Genomic DNA, 14,637 nt, shown 5'->3' with positions numbered 1-14,637 from the left:
ATTGGACCAAACATAAGGCTGGTGAGAGCTTAATTCTCGCGTTACCCCTTTGAGCAAAATGTTGTTGGTTCCCGATGACTTCTGAAGCAGACATGCAAACAAATCGGGATGAAACTGGATGTTGAGTGGAGTGGATGAGCAGGGACAGAGCGCCTGTTGGTGCTGACTGGGGAAAATAGTTAACGCGAGGACAGCCAAGCCCGGGCTATGGCCGAGTTGAGGATGACATCTCAAAGTATTTTACCTTACCATCTGTCAGCATATAACTTACCGTAACAAAAAAGCACGTGGGTGCCAAAATTAGAATTTACCGCATTGGGAAGTAGTACGTCGCTCCGCCCTCAGCAACTTGGCAATAGCGGAATCATCACACGCAAGGCACATCGCGTACCCCTGTCGCCTCAATCGTCCTGAAGATCGTCGTCTGTCCCTCTGCATACTCTGTTCTGCGCCTCTTGACTGCGCCCTTGGCTGCCTCCTCACCTTTTGCTCCGATGTTACCAACCGCGCGGTTCTAAGCTTTCCCCCCAGAGAGAGGCTTCGTCCTCCAGTTTATACTTACCGACGCTGCAGTCACACCCCTAGGAAAATAGTAAGGGCCAATCTCATTGGACCGCGACCACAGATCAGACCTCACCACGGAGCCACGCCGTCTCACGGCGTTCGGAGGACGGACTGTTGTTGCACACGTACACTGCACGCCCTTACTACTATGGCTGGCGATCATGAAACCGAATTGGGCATTATCACGGACAGATCTATTACTCCACCATGGCAAACAAACACTTTGTGGATGCTAATGAAACTACGCCCTGTGCTATTGACCTGGTACCAGCAGATGGGATTCATCCCCAGGATCCCATCGCTCCTACGTACAGCTAGGCCACGGCAGCCTGCAACACGCCAATATGTCCGTGATACCTGAGCCCCGTGCCCCTGTGAATCAGGTACATCAACTCAGTCAAGGGCTTGGACACCCGTTGACGTTCCTCTATAAGGTTCAGCTCTTCTGCCCTGACTATAATCTCATCAGACCTGTGCATTCCAAGACATTCCGAGCTCTCTACAACTCTCAATCAGACTGCCTCCTAGCGAGACATATAGAGATACCTATCTGGGTTTCAACCTTTCCACTCTTCACGCATTCCGTTCTCTCGACGCCTCAGCACCTCCATCGTCTGTTCACTCAATCTTCCTAACACAATGTCTGCCGTACTCAGAATCCTCGCTCGTGCGCAGGAATATGTCATCGACCCTGACAACCTCGACCTCAACTCTACCGACCCTCAGTATATCGGGCGAGCCAGGAAGTTTTGTACCTTTGACAAAAAATGTCCTATGGAATGGGCCACGATTTTCTATCGACCCACCATGGTCGGTAACTTGATCTACCTCCTCATCTTCCTCGCATTGTTGGGTGGTCAACTTTGGTACGGAATCAGGAACAAGACCTGGAAATACATGTCTTGCCTCTGCCTTGGTATCTTTGGCGAGGCAATCGGATATGTTGGCAGAATCTTGCTTCACGGCAATCCTTGGATCATGAACAACTTCCTAGTGTAAGTTCTGGAACATGTCAACGACAGCAAGAATCTCCTACTGACTAGCAATCAGCAACCTGATCTGCCTTACCATTTCGCCCGCTCTTATCACTGCTGGTATCTACCTCTGCCTGAGCCGCGTCATCACTGTCGTTGGCTCTGAGAACTCCCGCATGAAGCCCAAGATGTACACCTGGGTCTTCGTCGGTGCCGATCTTCTAGCTTTGGTCCTCCAGGCCCTCGGTGGAGGTATTGCCGCAACTGCTAAGGACTCCAAGGGCTCTAAGCAAGGTACCAACATCATGATCGGAGGTCTCATCTCCCAGGTCGTCACCATGGCTCTTTTCTTCGCCATCTGGCTCGACTTTGTCCTCCGCGTCCGCCGCGCAAGGCTTGCCGGCACTCTTTCCCGCTCTCAGCCTCCTCTCTACGAGGCCCTTCGCTCCACCAGGACTTTCAGCCTTTTCCAGTGGAGCTTGTTCATCGCCTCCGTCACCATCTTCGTCCGATGCGTCTACCGTGTTGCCGAGCTCTGGGAGGGCTTCTCCGGCCACCTTGCCAACGACGAGGCTACCTTCATGATCTTCGAGGGTCCCATGATCATCATTGCCGTCGCTTGCATGACTGCTTTCCATCCCGGCCGCGTGTTCGGAGACCTCTGGGTTTCTGCTGGCAACGGCGTTCGCTCTGCTAAGGAGGACTTCCCTCTTGCTGATGGCGCTGGTGACTGGAAGGCCGATGACTCCTATGGACGTGTCTAACCTTGACATGTAGTGTGCGACAGTCGTAACGGACGCTCATCGCTTCGCGCAGCGGCTTTGACAGTCGAGCGCCAGCCGCGTCAAGAACTCACAAGATGAAACGAATCTGGAGGAATTAATACACGACAATTCTCACATCCTCCCTAATTATACTATGATCACCACAATTGTTTCCTTTGTGTATCACCCAAACATCTTCTTATCCTCCTAACCCCACCACCTTTTACCTATTTTCACCCTTTCTTTTCTTGCACAATCTTTCAACGCCGTCATGGATTTTACTTTTTTGTGGTCGGATAAGTTGGATGAAAAAACCAGAAGATACCTAGAAGATAGTTGTTTGGATAGTGCTACGAATACAAGTACTTTTATTTTAACAATCCTTTTGATTAAACTCTTGGTGATGTTTGCCTGCACAACTGTTAACATTGCAATTATTGGTATAATTACTTCACACATGTAAAATTGGTTGACCATATGACACGAAGAATATACGAAAAATTGTACTTCATGATATTCCCGTTCATTTTACCTTTGGCAGTCAGACTTGCTTCTCTATGTCGAGGTCCGCCATTCTAACATGGAAGAGTCCAACCAATAGCCACATCTTGCACATCCACCGACCAATAGAGACGCGAGAACTCAACCCTACCACCCCAAACATCAACATCACCATTCACTCAAATCACGCGTCCTTCTTACACTCTCAATGTATACATTGTATGCAAATCTTCCTTCCCATACGTGAACGGTATCGCCCCCATGCCGCCAATTTCCCAGCGTGACCGGGCGATCGCACGACACAGTCAGCTCGCGCGACAACCTTGGTTATTCAACCACCCGCAGCACACGAGCCTCAACGCTACCCAACTCGCGCGAATGTGCCAACATTGCAAAGACGCCCCGCAGGTCCAACAAAGGCACAGCAACTTTTCCCCACGTTGCTTATGCGCCATCATCGCCCGTTGGAAAAGGTTCTTATGCAGATCGGTGGGTGACGGTCAGAACTTTGCTATTGTCCCGCGCGAGAAGCAGTGATTGAATGGCATTCTCATGAGGCGTATACAGAACCTGGTAAATAAGTTGATTATCGCAAAAGACGAAGTAATTAGTTAGGTAGTCAACAATCCATCAATTGAGGGATTTCAGCTCCATTCGCAGGCAGATAGGCAGATAACGGTTATTCTAAACATAGGCCCCTAACTTTCCCTTCCATCCAATCTCAAGTTGACACAGCCCAGCAATCCATCCTGCTCTAACGACGCGTTCAATTTCAATGACGAAAAAGGGCGAAAGCTATCGCATAGCTAGTAGCAGTTTGGACCCTTTCCAATCCTATCGCGTCGCATAGTGTACACATATCTCACGCCCCGCCACGACTCAGAGGATAAACGGGCCAGTAGACCACCTACTCCGACCGTACGCCCCAAGCAAATGGTCAAGCCACAAGCCTTGCGAAATCCCCACTCAGCGCTGAGCTTACGTGGTGAGTTTAATTTCCACTCGGGAAGATCCCAGGACGTTCCAAGTTCCGCCCCGCTCGTATTTCTTTTTCTCCCGCCTGGGGTTGCCTCCTCCGCTGTCCCCGTCGTCCCTCGTTCAAGGACCATGGGTGCACGGGTAAGAAAGAAAAATACGGTGCCTGCCCATGTGTAATGTAACGTAAGCGGAGAATTGTTTTCTTTCGTGACACTCTTTTTTCGCTAACCGATTTCGATGATCCTCTCCCTGTTTCTTCAGCATACAGCACAGTTGCGTGTAGGTCCCCGAAGTCCGATTCGTTGGTTCGTCCCAAACATGTTTCACTGTATTCTTCGGTTTCACGACGCACAGTGGCGTGCGGCTGGTATCTTACTCGTAGAAGAGGACGAGAAAGGATGTCGTCACTTGTCAATTGGCTGTAGCCTCGAAAGTTATCACAATGTGATCAATTGAGCTGTTAACTGCCCTAACTACCCCCGAGACACAAGGAAGACTGAGAAGGATTCTGGTCACAAACTGGGCCGCATATCTACATACATAGTTGTAATCGTCCTGCGAGCGACTTACCATGAGAGGCATTTTTCTTACTCTGCTTGCTCGCACGCATGCAAGTCAAGATCTACAACTCCATAGCAACAACAGTAGGCAAACATGTCTCGGGACATGGACCTGCACATGTACATCTCCATTACTCACCCCTCTTGCGCATTCGCATTTCAATGTTCGGATAATTTTGCTGTCTCTTGACTCCACCAACTACTAAATCTGCGAAAACGAATACCTTGTGGCAAGACACGGCATAACCAACTACCACGAGGGACCCGCTTGCGCGTTGCCAACGTTGCCGTTCGTATACGCTAAGTAGTTTCCCACCACTGCCGCAGAGCTTCACACTGCCGAACTGCACAAAGTTCAATTAAGCTCCGGAGGACGGAGGACGGTTTTTTTCCCTAACATTCGGCAGCGCTTGTCGATCCCGTGGTCCATGTGTTTCATGCCGTTGTGTATTTCTCCCGAGCGCTGTCAATGCGATGTCGATCCGGGATGCTAATGATGTGGCAACAGTGACAGGCGGAGGACCTTTGTCGCGTAAGGATTCTAAGGGACGAAGGTGGATGTGATGGTTTGTTATTCCACGTATGTTAATTGACTGGCTATGCGAGGTGATGGTGATGTTCGAGATTGGAAAGATTTTCGCATTCGAGCGGTGTGGTGCCTGTTGTTGTTTTCGTCCCTGGCTGCTTTTGCTGCCTGGTTTGGGCGAATGTGATCTCGCGCACCGCGAAGGCGTAGATGGATGCAGTTGACTTGATAGGGTTCACTCAACATGGAGATTTACTCTTGTATGGAATTTGGATGAAATAATTGAGAGGTTTTAATACATACTTTGTAACTTAAGAAGAATAAAATTTGTGTTGCGATATACTGGGAATATTCAAGCAGTTAGGATACTGTTTCTCTCATAAAAAATTCTTCGTGGTCAGAACGCAGAACGCAGTATGCACCCATCCCACAATGTTTGGCACGTATTATTGCAAAAAATGCTTGTTCTTGAATACTACCATGTTGAATCCGAAATACACAAAAAATCATCAACAGTCAAATTTTCCTTGAATAGAGCTATATATATGAATTGTTCAATCTTTCTCTGTTTCTTTTCTATCTATAGTAGCTATATAATTACACTTGTGAGACACCGACGCCGCACTTTCAATCCGCGACAAAATGATCGTGTACAACGGAAACATCTCTAGGGTATGGGGATAAAAAAGGAGATAGATATATACATGAGCGAACAAATGAAAGAAATATGAAAAGGATGTGTCCGATCGCAATGGCGCTGTCGTAAACACGTAAAAAGTATATACATACGTTGAAAAGTAAAAGTGTTGAGGTGATACATGGGAGGGAGCGGATATGGACAGAGAGAATAGAGGATATGTGAGAGAGTAGACAAAGGAGAGAGGCCGAACTCCGATCAATGCAACGTAGGGATGGACATGTCAAGGTGGGAACGAAGTGGTGAAGAATTCAGGATGAGCATGCTCAAACCCACCCGCTTCTCGATCCACGCTTTTCGTCTGTTCTGGAGTCGGTTGAGTATTCTGACGCGCTGTATGATGGTGCTGGACCGAGGTCATCCAGGAAGTCGCGTCCGTCTCGCCTACTACTGCTGAAGGAATCAACGGCAGCGGCGAGGGCGCCAGCTACTCCCGCGTTTACACCGCCCCCCATTGTCCGAACGGTCTCCCATCCTGTTGCGCTGGTCTTATAGCTGACAAGGGAGATGCGATCGCTGGTGTCGTTGAGCGCTGTGAGCGTCGTCTCAGTCCAGGGCTTGACGTCACCCTTCTGGATCTGGTAGAGCTCCTTGAAGCCGCTCTCTTTCGCGAGTAGATTCTCAGGGTTGTCAGACTCAGCAATGCGGCCTGCATCCATGACAATAACGGCATCGAAGTCGATGATGGTATCCAGACGATGAGCTGCGGCGATAATAGTGTGGTGTTTGAACTCAGTGCGGATAATTTGCTGCATGAGCGCATCGGTATGAACGTCGACGGATGCAGTGGCTTCGTCGAGAATGAGGATAGAGCCCTTGCGGATCATGGCGCGGGCGAGGCAGAGAAGTTGGCATTGACCGTGCGAAAGCATGTCCATTGTCAGACGAGCATCAAGGCCAATGGTAGGCTGGTCGAGAAGATGATCGAGCTGGACCTTTCGGAGCGCAGCAGAGATCTCTTCGTCGGAGACACATCGTAGGGGATCAACATTCTCTCGGACGGAGCCAGCAAGAATGTATGGGTCCTGAGGGAGGGCAATCAGGCGACTACGAACAACTTCACGAGGAAGCGTGGCGATGTCGATGCCATCAATGACGATGCTACCGCTCTGAATATCCATGAGCCGGAGGAGTGCAGCAATGAGAGAACTCTTTCCACTGCCAGAACGACCGACGAGGGCAAGCTTGGTACCTGGAGGGATGGCGAAATTGAGGTCGTTGAGCGTGGCCTTCTTGGCTTTCTTATGGGTGGCAATAACATTGCGGAACTCAATGCCGCCGAACTTGGGCCAATGCTCGGGTGCGACTTGATCCTCCCCAGGGAGATTCTCAGACTCGACCGACCCAGTGAAGCTTCGAATACGCGCCAAAGCTCCCATAGAGGTTTCGAGCAGAGTCCAATTGGTGATGAGTTGCTTCAACATCTGACTGAAACCAACCAAGTTGGTCAAAGCAAGACCGGTCATACCAGGATCGACGGTTTCCTTGGTCTGGATTGCAATGGTGACGAGCAGAATAGCCAAAGAACCAACAACAAGATCCAAGACCATGTTGAGCCAACGCTGGCAGCAGTACATGAGGTAGAACGGACGCTGAGCCTTCTTCAACATGTCGAGGAAATTGTTGAGGTGATGGAACTCCCATTTGAAAGAACGAATCGTGGCGATGCCGCTCAAAAGTTCCATGAACTGGGTTCCTAGGTATGCCTTTGTCTCAATATCTAGGATACGAAGGCGGCGCGAGGTTCGAAGGTAGTACACTTGGAGGAAGTAGACAAGTACAACTGTGGCTGGCATGGCGATACCGACCCATTTAGCGGAGGCCAAAATGACAAGGAGCTGTGCGATGAGCACGAAGAACATCATGGCTGTACGAATGAGCGCAACCGGAAGCTCCATGTCAATGAGCTCGAGATCTTGACTGAAACGGTTCGTGGTGATACCGGTATCGGTACCGATGAAGAAAGACATCGGCGCAGTAAGGACGGTTTGAAGCAAACGTTGGTGAAGCTGGCGACCAGCTTGAGGAGCCATGGTCATGATGAGCGTCCAGCAAGCTACAACGAGGGCGGCGAGTCCGAGGAGAGCAAGGAAAGCGTACATGCCTAGGTAGTAGCCGATCTTGTCGTTGGGGTGTTGCTGATTATGGGTTGCCCACCACTTGACCCAAACGTTGGGAAAGGCGGTACCGAAGCCGTAGAGAGCGCAGAAGAAGCAAAAGATGATCCACCTCGTCCAGCCGAACGTCTTAATATAGTAAGCATAGATAGTCAAGTCTCCCGCAGCATTTTCCTTCTCGACAGCTTCGGCCTCCTTCCAGTGAACGAGCGATTGCTTGAAACCCTTGATTGTATTCTTGTCGCCTTGGCTGTAGGTGCTGCGCTCAGATCCGTTGGCACACAGGTTCTTGACATATCCATCGAGACTGTAAAGCTCTTGGAAATTACCTTGTTCGGCGATGGTACTGTCGCTACCGAGGGCGATAATGTGGTCGGCTTGGGGTAGACGATGTACAGTATTGGTGACGTAGATAACAGTGGTGTCACCGCCTCGTAGGAGACCATTGTCACCAAGAACGTTCTCGAAGACGTGCTCTTCAGTGCCTGCATCAAGACCGCACATGACGTCGTCGATGATAACAACACTGCTGCGGAAGTAGACAGCACGAGCGAGCGCAACACGCTGTTGCTGTCCTCCGGACAAGCTAAGACCCTTGCTGCCCACGATGGTCTCGTCGCCAAGAGGCGCGTTGGCAATGTCGGTTTCGAGATCGCAAGCCTGGATGACGGCGTTGTACCACCTCTCGTCGTATGCGGAGCCGTGGGTGATGTTATCCCTAAGGGTGCCGTTGACTAGCCATGCGCTTTGACTGCAGTAGGCGACTTCGGTAAAGAACGATCGCTGAATACCTCTGGCAACGGGAACTTCGCCGAGGATAGCCTTCAAAAGGGTAGATTTACCGCTGCTCACGGGACCGACGATCATGTTGAGGCTGCCCTCTTTGATCTTAAAGTTCATGTCTTTGAGAGTTGGCGCGTTCTCAGGATCCCAACCACAGCTGGCGTTTCGGGCTACAATACAGTCGCGGCTCTGGTTGAAAGAAGCAAGAGTGGTAGCATCTCCAATGTCCGAGAAATCGCGCGCATGAGAAACACGCGCATATTGCCCTGTTTTGTAGATGCTTCCAGTGAATGCTCTATGTTTCTCATCCTTAGAAGTAGGATTGGAAACAGCCGTCCGTTCTGAAACTGTACCCAGTGGAGTATCTGGAGGGTTGGTGTAAGTTGGCTGTGTCATCCTCCTCGAAGCACGAGGGCGAGAAATAATGGGCTCCATTCGCATTTCGGTGTTGAGATAGCCGCGAATACGTTCCATACAGCTCATTGTGTTGATCAGACCAGACAATGCGGTAATGAAAAATGCGACAGGCTCGAGAAGAAGGTTCATAAGGACCAAGGAGGTAAGAGCTTTCTCCAGCGTCAAGTCGGGATAGCCTTGGTACTTAGCCATGAAGATGTAAGTTCCGAGTGCGACGACGGGACTGATTGATGTACTGGCGAAGGAGAAAGTGGTGATTTTGACCAACATTCCACGGAAAGTGCGTGCAGTGTCAATCTCAGACTCACGAAGTTCGGAGATACGTTCTCCAAGATCGGGAGTGAGCCCAGTCATTTTGACGGCCTTGATCGATCCAAGCATGGCGGCAGTCGCATCGATACGGGCTTGGATCTTGTCGAGCCATGTCTTTTGAGATGCAGCGAGCTTGGGAGAGGCACCGATCGCTAGCGATGTACAGCAGAGAATGACACCGAGAGGGGTCAATGCAGCCCAACTGATCTGCTTGTGTAACAAAAATACAGCAAGGCCAATCTCGTAGAAGCCAGCCCATAGCTCTTGAGATTGACGAAGACCAACGGTGATACGCTCAACATCGGCGTTCATAAGGGTAACAGCCTCCGACTCGGTTAAAGCGGATGAGCTCATCGTGAGTGTCTTCTTATAGATGATGCCAATAAGAGAACCACGAAGCTTGGAGATACTCCTGTAATTTCGATGTTGGTGCAGTGCGTTGGTGAGTCCGAAACCCATGTATACGAGAACATAAGCGGCGATGAGGCCCTTTCCGACGGCAGGGCGGTTGGCATGGTCGTTGGTTTGAAGAAACTTGAGAACACGCTGGAGTAGGAAGGACTGGCTGAAGTTGAAGCCTGTAAAGCAGATACGAGGAAGAATGACCGAAGCGAAGCTTTTCCAATGATGCTTGAATGCGAGCTTGAAGAGTGCATTAGGCTGGTCTTTGTTTGGACCTGTAATTCGTTAGCTTTCAATCGTCGGTTGTTGCGATGATCGAACATACAATTCTCCCACTTTTCCGCCAAAGCAAGTAATTCTGAATCCCCAACAATTTGCTTCTGGCACTCAAACAGATCAACCTCTTCGATTGGCTTTTTGTATCCTTTCAGAAGCAAGGGATTCACCCAGAAGAAAGTTAGGCGATTGAAGAAATTGGCGGTCGACTCCGGTGCTGGGAATTGGCTGGGGTCGACCAACCATGCTCGCTTCTCCTTGACTTCTAAAACAATGAGAGCGAATTTGAGAAGTGTTGCTACTAACAACATAATTCCAAGAGGTCGAGCGTCTATTGTCTCGAAGAGAGTTCGCACGCGGGCACAATCAAAAACGAATGAAAGAACGAGATAGATGCTGATGGGCGTTGATGGCCTCGAATTGCGATAGTGCTCGAAGCTTGATGTGATGGCAAGAGTGAATGTGGCTAGGAGATTAACGACCATGCAAGCAATGGTCGCATTTGTCTTGACTGTGTCCGGCATAGCCAAGGCACCTATTGAAAGGACTTGCAACGCTCCGAAAAGGATGTATAATGCCTACATGCTTAGAGTGAGTATGAAGCATTTGAATTGATGGAGGACAGGTGGACCCATACCTGCTTTGCAGCGTGCCATATTGAGCCATTGACCACAATAGGGGCACGGTAAAGTCGGAACAGACGGAAGGAAAGAACGGGTAGAATAATGATGAAAGGGACTATCGTCAGGACCGTCTCCTCGAAGAGCAATGTGAAGTCGAAGCCACCCAAGCAATAGTCGTTGTTGGGCCCGAAATCTTCCTGTGTATCAATAGTGCACCTACTGAATGGATGCATAGTGAAAGGAGTCTCCAGCAAACTGATGGAGCTCCTAATGTTAGTGAAATGCAAAACAATGAGCGAAAAAGCGACAAAATGGAAAGAAACACGATCCAGAGGTTCATCATAAGGCAGATGCACTACCTATGTCGTGGCACTACCCCAGTAAGATCTCCGACAGCACCGGACGTTACTGAGGCAAGGTACAGTGCAGGAGTCTGAGTTGCGTGTACAGTGCGCAGCTGTCATACTAAGGAAAGCCCATCGGTCCATATTGGGACTACGATTTCAGCTGAATGCGGCTCTGTGATTGGGCAAAGAGACGAAACGTCAGAGAACTTGTGGATATGTTTACATACTGCAGTAGGTAGGTAGTGAAAGCTACAGTGAAACCGGAGGCCGATGGTGGCTTGAGCCTCTGTTGGGAACCAAGTGGGCATAGTGATGTTTCCAGATCGGACGGACATAGAAACACAGATCGATAGCTAGTAGATCTTTGGTCACTGATTCGTCTGACATTCACTGATATTGCGGGAGCCAGGGTCAGCCCAGCGCTAAGACTTCCGCTACACGAGCGTCGAGGGTGATCATTCTTTAGTGGTAGGGAAGCCAAGTCTTCCGCCGTCAGCAGGAAGCCACACGATAGGCCGAGGTGCTGGAAACTGTGAATCATAGGGAGCTGTGGAGCTGGCGGACTTTGTAGCACAGTGCTGTTCTGCTTACCTGATGATGCCTTTGATCATCAGCAGCGTGGGTGAGGTATCACGTAGACAGAGCCTGCATCTGGTCTGGATCCCTTTCATCGGACTTCTGAGGTGAACTGGTCCAGGGGTACCCATCAGCGCAGCAAATTTTGCCCAAAGACGCACGGAAACGATGAATGCGACAGCTAATTGATAGATTGTTTGTTTCCTTCGTCCTCCGCGTATAACGAATGTCACTACGCGGAGGATTCTGGGGTCGATCGATGCTGCTAGAAGGTCGTTGGAGTTGAGGCCGAACGGTCACCGATGACCCAGATTCGGCTAGTCCAAAATAGGCAATTCCAACCAACAATGCGATTGTCAACTTTCCCATTGACATCGTCACTTTACATACTGGCACCAAGAATTAAGAGAAATACAGTATGTCATGCGTTGAAATCACAGCCTAGAAATAAGACCTTGCAGCTATTCTGTTCAATTTGCCTGAACCTGTCTGATAAACCAGATGTAATTCACTAAGGTGAATACTTTTGCGGGGTTGTTAACTTCAACTAGGGCACCGGAAAATGGATGATAAATATCCTCAAAGTGTTTCTGAGTTTACTTTTTCTGTTTCTGAACGTACGCAACTCTTGGAATCTGGCTTTTGATAGTGCTCGGGAATACTTGAACAGCGACGGGATCGACACGGCCACTTCCGCTTTCTCTTTGAGGTTGTTTCTTCATCCGCCCTTGAGATACTGCATTCGCGGAAGACGAATTGGAGCATTGAAATGATTGAATGAATTTGAGATCTGAATAATAATTTCATTGGACATAAGAAATATAAGGCTATGTAGATAGTGCTTGGAATCTATGCTCCAAAGCATGCTAAGAGAGAGTAGTTACAAGTATGTACAGGACCATTAAGAGAGCGCGGCTGGGGGGAGTAAGCGGAGATTTTCTCCACACCCCTGGCTGTGATCGACAGGACACTTAGTTTCACGCGGTGACTCTAGGGCGGAACCGCAGCGATGGGCCGTTCTTCGAAGCAGTGATGTGGTCATTAAGCTGGAACTCGTTGGTTCGGTGCCTGCCATACTCTGCGCCTGGTTTTCCCCCGGATACATCACTATCTGCGATCTTGAAGTCCAGTCGGAACATCACAACAGCGAAGGTGGCCATCATCTCGACGAGGGCTACTCCCTTGCCCATGCAAGATCTTGGTCCGACAGAGAATGGGTTGTATGCGGTGTATTGGTCGAGAACTTGCTGTGATGCGCCCTCCTTCTCGACCATCCATCGCTCTGGGTTGTAGTCGAATGGGTCGGGGTAGTATTTCTCATTGTGGTGAAGCGCGTAGAGGGGAACACCAACATCGCAGCCCGCGGGGATAAATTCCCCATCGACGGTTGCGCCACCCGCGGGAACCTCGCGTGCCAGGGTTTGGCCGACAGAAGGCGACATGCGCATCGCTTCGTCGATACAAGCGCGCAGGTATCGACAGCTGTTCAGCTTGGCTCCGCCTTGAATGTCCTCCACGCTGCTAAAAGTGGAGCGGACTTCTTCAGCTGCACGAGCATAAGCGTTAGGGTTGCGGCTCAAGTAGAAGAATATGGCAGCCATGGCGGTGGCGGTCGTATCAGCTCCTGTTAAATTGTTACTTTGACATTAACGTTAGAAGCAATATGCGATATTTGCGTACCTGCAACTACGAGAGTAACACTCTCAGCGATAATTTCATTGGGGCTGAACCCCTTCCCACTTTCGGGATCCTTAGCGTGGGAAAGCATCTCAAAGAGATCCTTGCGCTGGCTGCGGTCGACCTTTTTGGTATCTCTAAGTAGTTTGCCGACGAAGTTTAGGAACATGTTTCGGGCAATGATACCCTTGGGAAAAAGAAGCTTGTCGAGGCGGAAGTTTTTGAGACTGGGTGCCTGGAGGATGGTGGCTACACGAATGTTGGATTCCTCGATGCACTTTACGACGTAGCGGTATTGCTCCCTCTCAAGCATGTTGTATTTGCCGCTAAAGATGAAAGTGGCCATGAGGTCGAAGGCGAGATAGCCGCACCATTCAGACATGTTCCTTACTTCCTTCCATGTGTGCTGCTTGTACGCAGTCTCGGTGGACAAACCCTGGGACTCGAGCGCTTTCTCTTCTTCGGCAGTCTGAATAAGACGGTCGCAGAATCGGTTAATGATCTCATACATATGCGGCTCAAAAGCTCGCAGGGTAGCATCGGAGAGGCCTTGCTGGATGACACGCCTGCGACGTCCGTGGTCCTTGCGGTCACGTACAGTAAGGGTGTTTGTTGCCTTATGTACCATGGCAGCATAGTTCTTGCTCTTCAGATACGGCTTGCCTTGCGTGTAAATGTCTGAATGTTGATTAGAAAAACTTCAATACCTTGTAATGTGCTTGAGACTTACTCTTGAGTGCGGTGACATTGTTGATATTGAGCTTGTTGGGACTGTAGCGCACCTTCTCGCCGTATTTCTCATGTAATCGCCACATTTCCAGATGAAGATCGCCTTTCCAAGCATGATAACCAGCATAGAGATCAGTAAACTTCGCTAAAAATGGACCGGGGTATTTGGCGTAAGGATGAAAGAAGACATTGTAAATGAAGTTATAGATGAAATAGGCGACGAGTCCACCTGATATAGTGAAAGTAGATAGTAACACAGCCCGCTGTATTTCAGCATTTTGAGTGAGTGAGGTGAGGCGTTGAACGGCCCCAAGTATAGTCGACATGGTAGTAGAACAATGAGGGGAAATGCTTCAAAGAATGTAACACACTGTGAAAGATATGAGAGAAAACAATTCGTGAGTATGAGGCTTGAAAATCCCTGATGCGTCTCAATCGTAATGTTATATGGAATCATCAGAAAAGGCAGTGCCCGGATATATGAATACTTGATAGTATCACTCAGATTCAGACATGCCTTGCTACCATTTGGTCACTCCACCGTGAGCTGATGGTGATGCAGGTGTATGCATCGGTAGAAACGTATCGTGGGTTAATCAAACGGACACTTGAGTCCGTAGACATGGGCACCGTGGATGCGCGACATAGACTAGAAAAGCCGCAGTGGACGTCAGCATCAGAAGGGATTAGCCTGGCTGCGGGTGAACTATCGTTGCGGTCTCCTAAAACAAGTCGATCTTCCCCTGACGATGGCATACTTGATAGGTTAGCAGCGGATCTGGAAAGGCTCTAGAATCGATCAAAGAAAATATGA

At 49.5% G+C, this 14,637-nt stretch overlaps 3 protein-coding genes across 3 annotated transcripts; 1 reads left to right on the top strand and 2 right to left on the bottom strand.

The window, feature by feature from the left end:
• The first annotated feature begins 1,064 nt into the window (after positions 1-1,064).
• On the top strand, positions 1,065-2,438 carry BU24DRAFT_91860 (RTA1-domain-containing protein). Its single transcript, XM_033534804.1, has 2 exons — positions 1,065-1,559; positions 1,615-2,438. Exons 1-2 carry the CDS (start codon positions 1,204-1,206, stop codon positions 2,300-2,302), a joined length of 1,044 nt encoding a protein of 347 aa, XP_033377153.1. The 5' UTR covers positions 1,065-1,203; the 3' UTR covers positions 2,303-2,438.
• Positions 2,439-5,830: 3,392 nt separating this feature from the next.
• Positions 5,831-10,727, bottom strand: BU24DRAFT_359666 (uncharacterized protein; the record flags this gene model as incomplete). Its single annotated transcript, XM_033524053.1, has 4 exons — positions 5,831-9,682; position 9,739; positions 9,917-10,449; positions 10,503-10,727. 4 exons carry the CDS (start codon positions 10,725-10,727, stop codon positions 5,831-5,833), a joined length of 4,611 nt encoding a protein of 1,536 aa, XP_033377152.1.
• Positions 10,728-12,394: 1,667 nt separating this feature from the next.
• BU24DRAFT_359501 (cytochrome P450) lies at positions 12,395-14,149 on the bottom strand (the record flags this gene model as incomplete). Its single annotated transcript, XM_033524046.1, has 3 exons — positions 12,395-13,041; positions 13,098-13,772; positions 13,825-14,149. The coding sequence occupies 3 exons, from the start codon at positions 14,147-14,149 to the stop codon at positions 12,395-12,397; spliced, it is 1,647 nt and encodes a 548-aa protein (XP_033377151.1).
• Between the last annotated feature and the right edge of the window lie 488 nt (positions 14,150-14,637).

The sequence above is a fragment of the Aaosphaeria arxii genome, assembly GCF_010015735.1.
Source record: "Aaosphaeria arxii CBS 175.79 unplaced genomic scaffold BU24scaffold_16, whole genome shotgun sequence".
Lineage (NCBI taxonomy): Eukaryota > Fungi > Ascomycota > Dothideomycetes > Pleosporales > Aaosphaeria > Aaosphaeria arxii.
The sequence above is the reverse complement of the archived record's forward strand: the minus strand, read 5'-3'. Positions and strand labels throughout refer to the sequence as shown.

Excerpts from the sequence above, each read along its gene's own strand:
- BU24DRAFT_91860 (XM_033534804.1), top strand. The coding sequence starts at position 1,204 with ATGTCTGCCGTACTCAGAATCCTCGCTCGTGCGCAGGAATATGTCATC. Across the intron at positions 1,560-1,614 it reads ATCATGAACAACTTCCTAGT|CAACCTGATCTGCCTTACCA; the intron begins GTAAGTTCTGGA and ends ACTAGCAATCAG.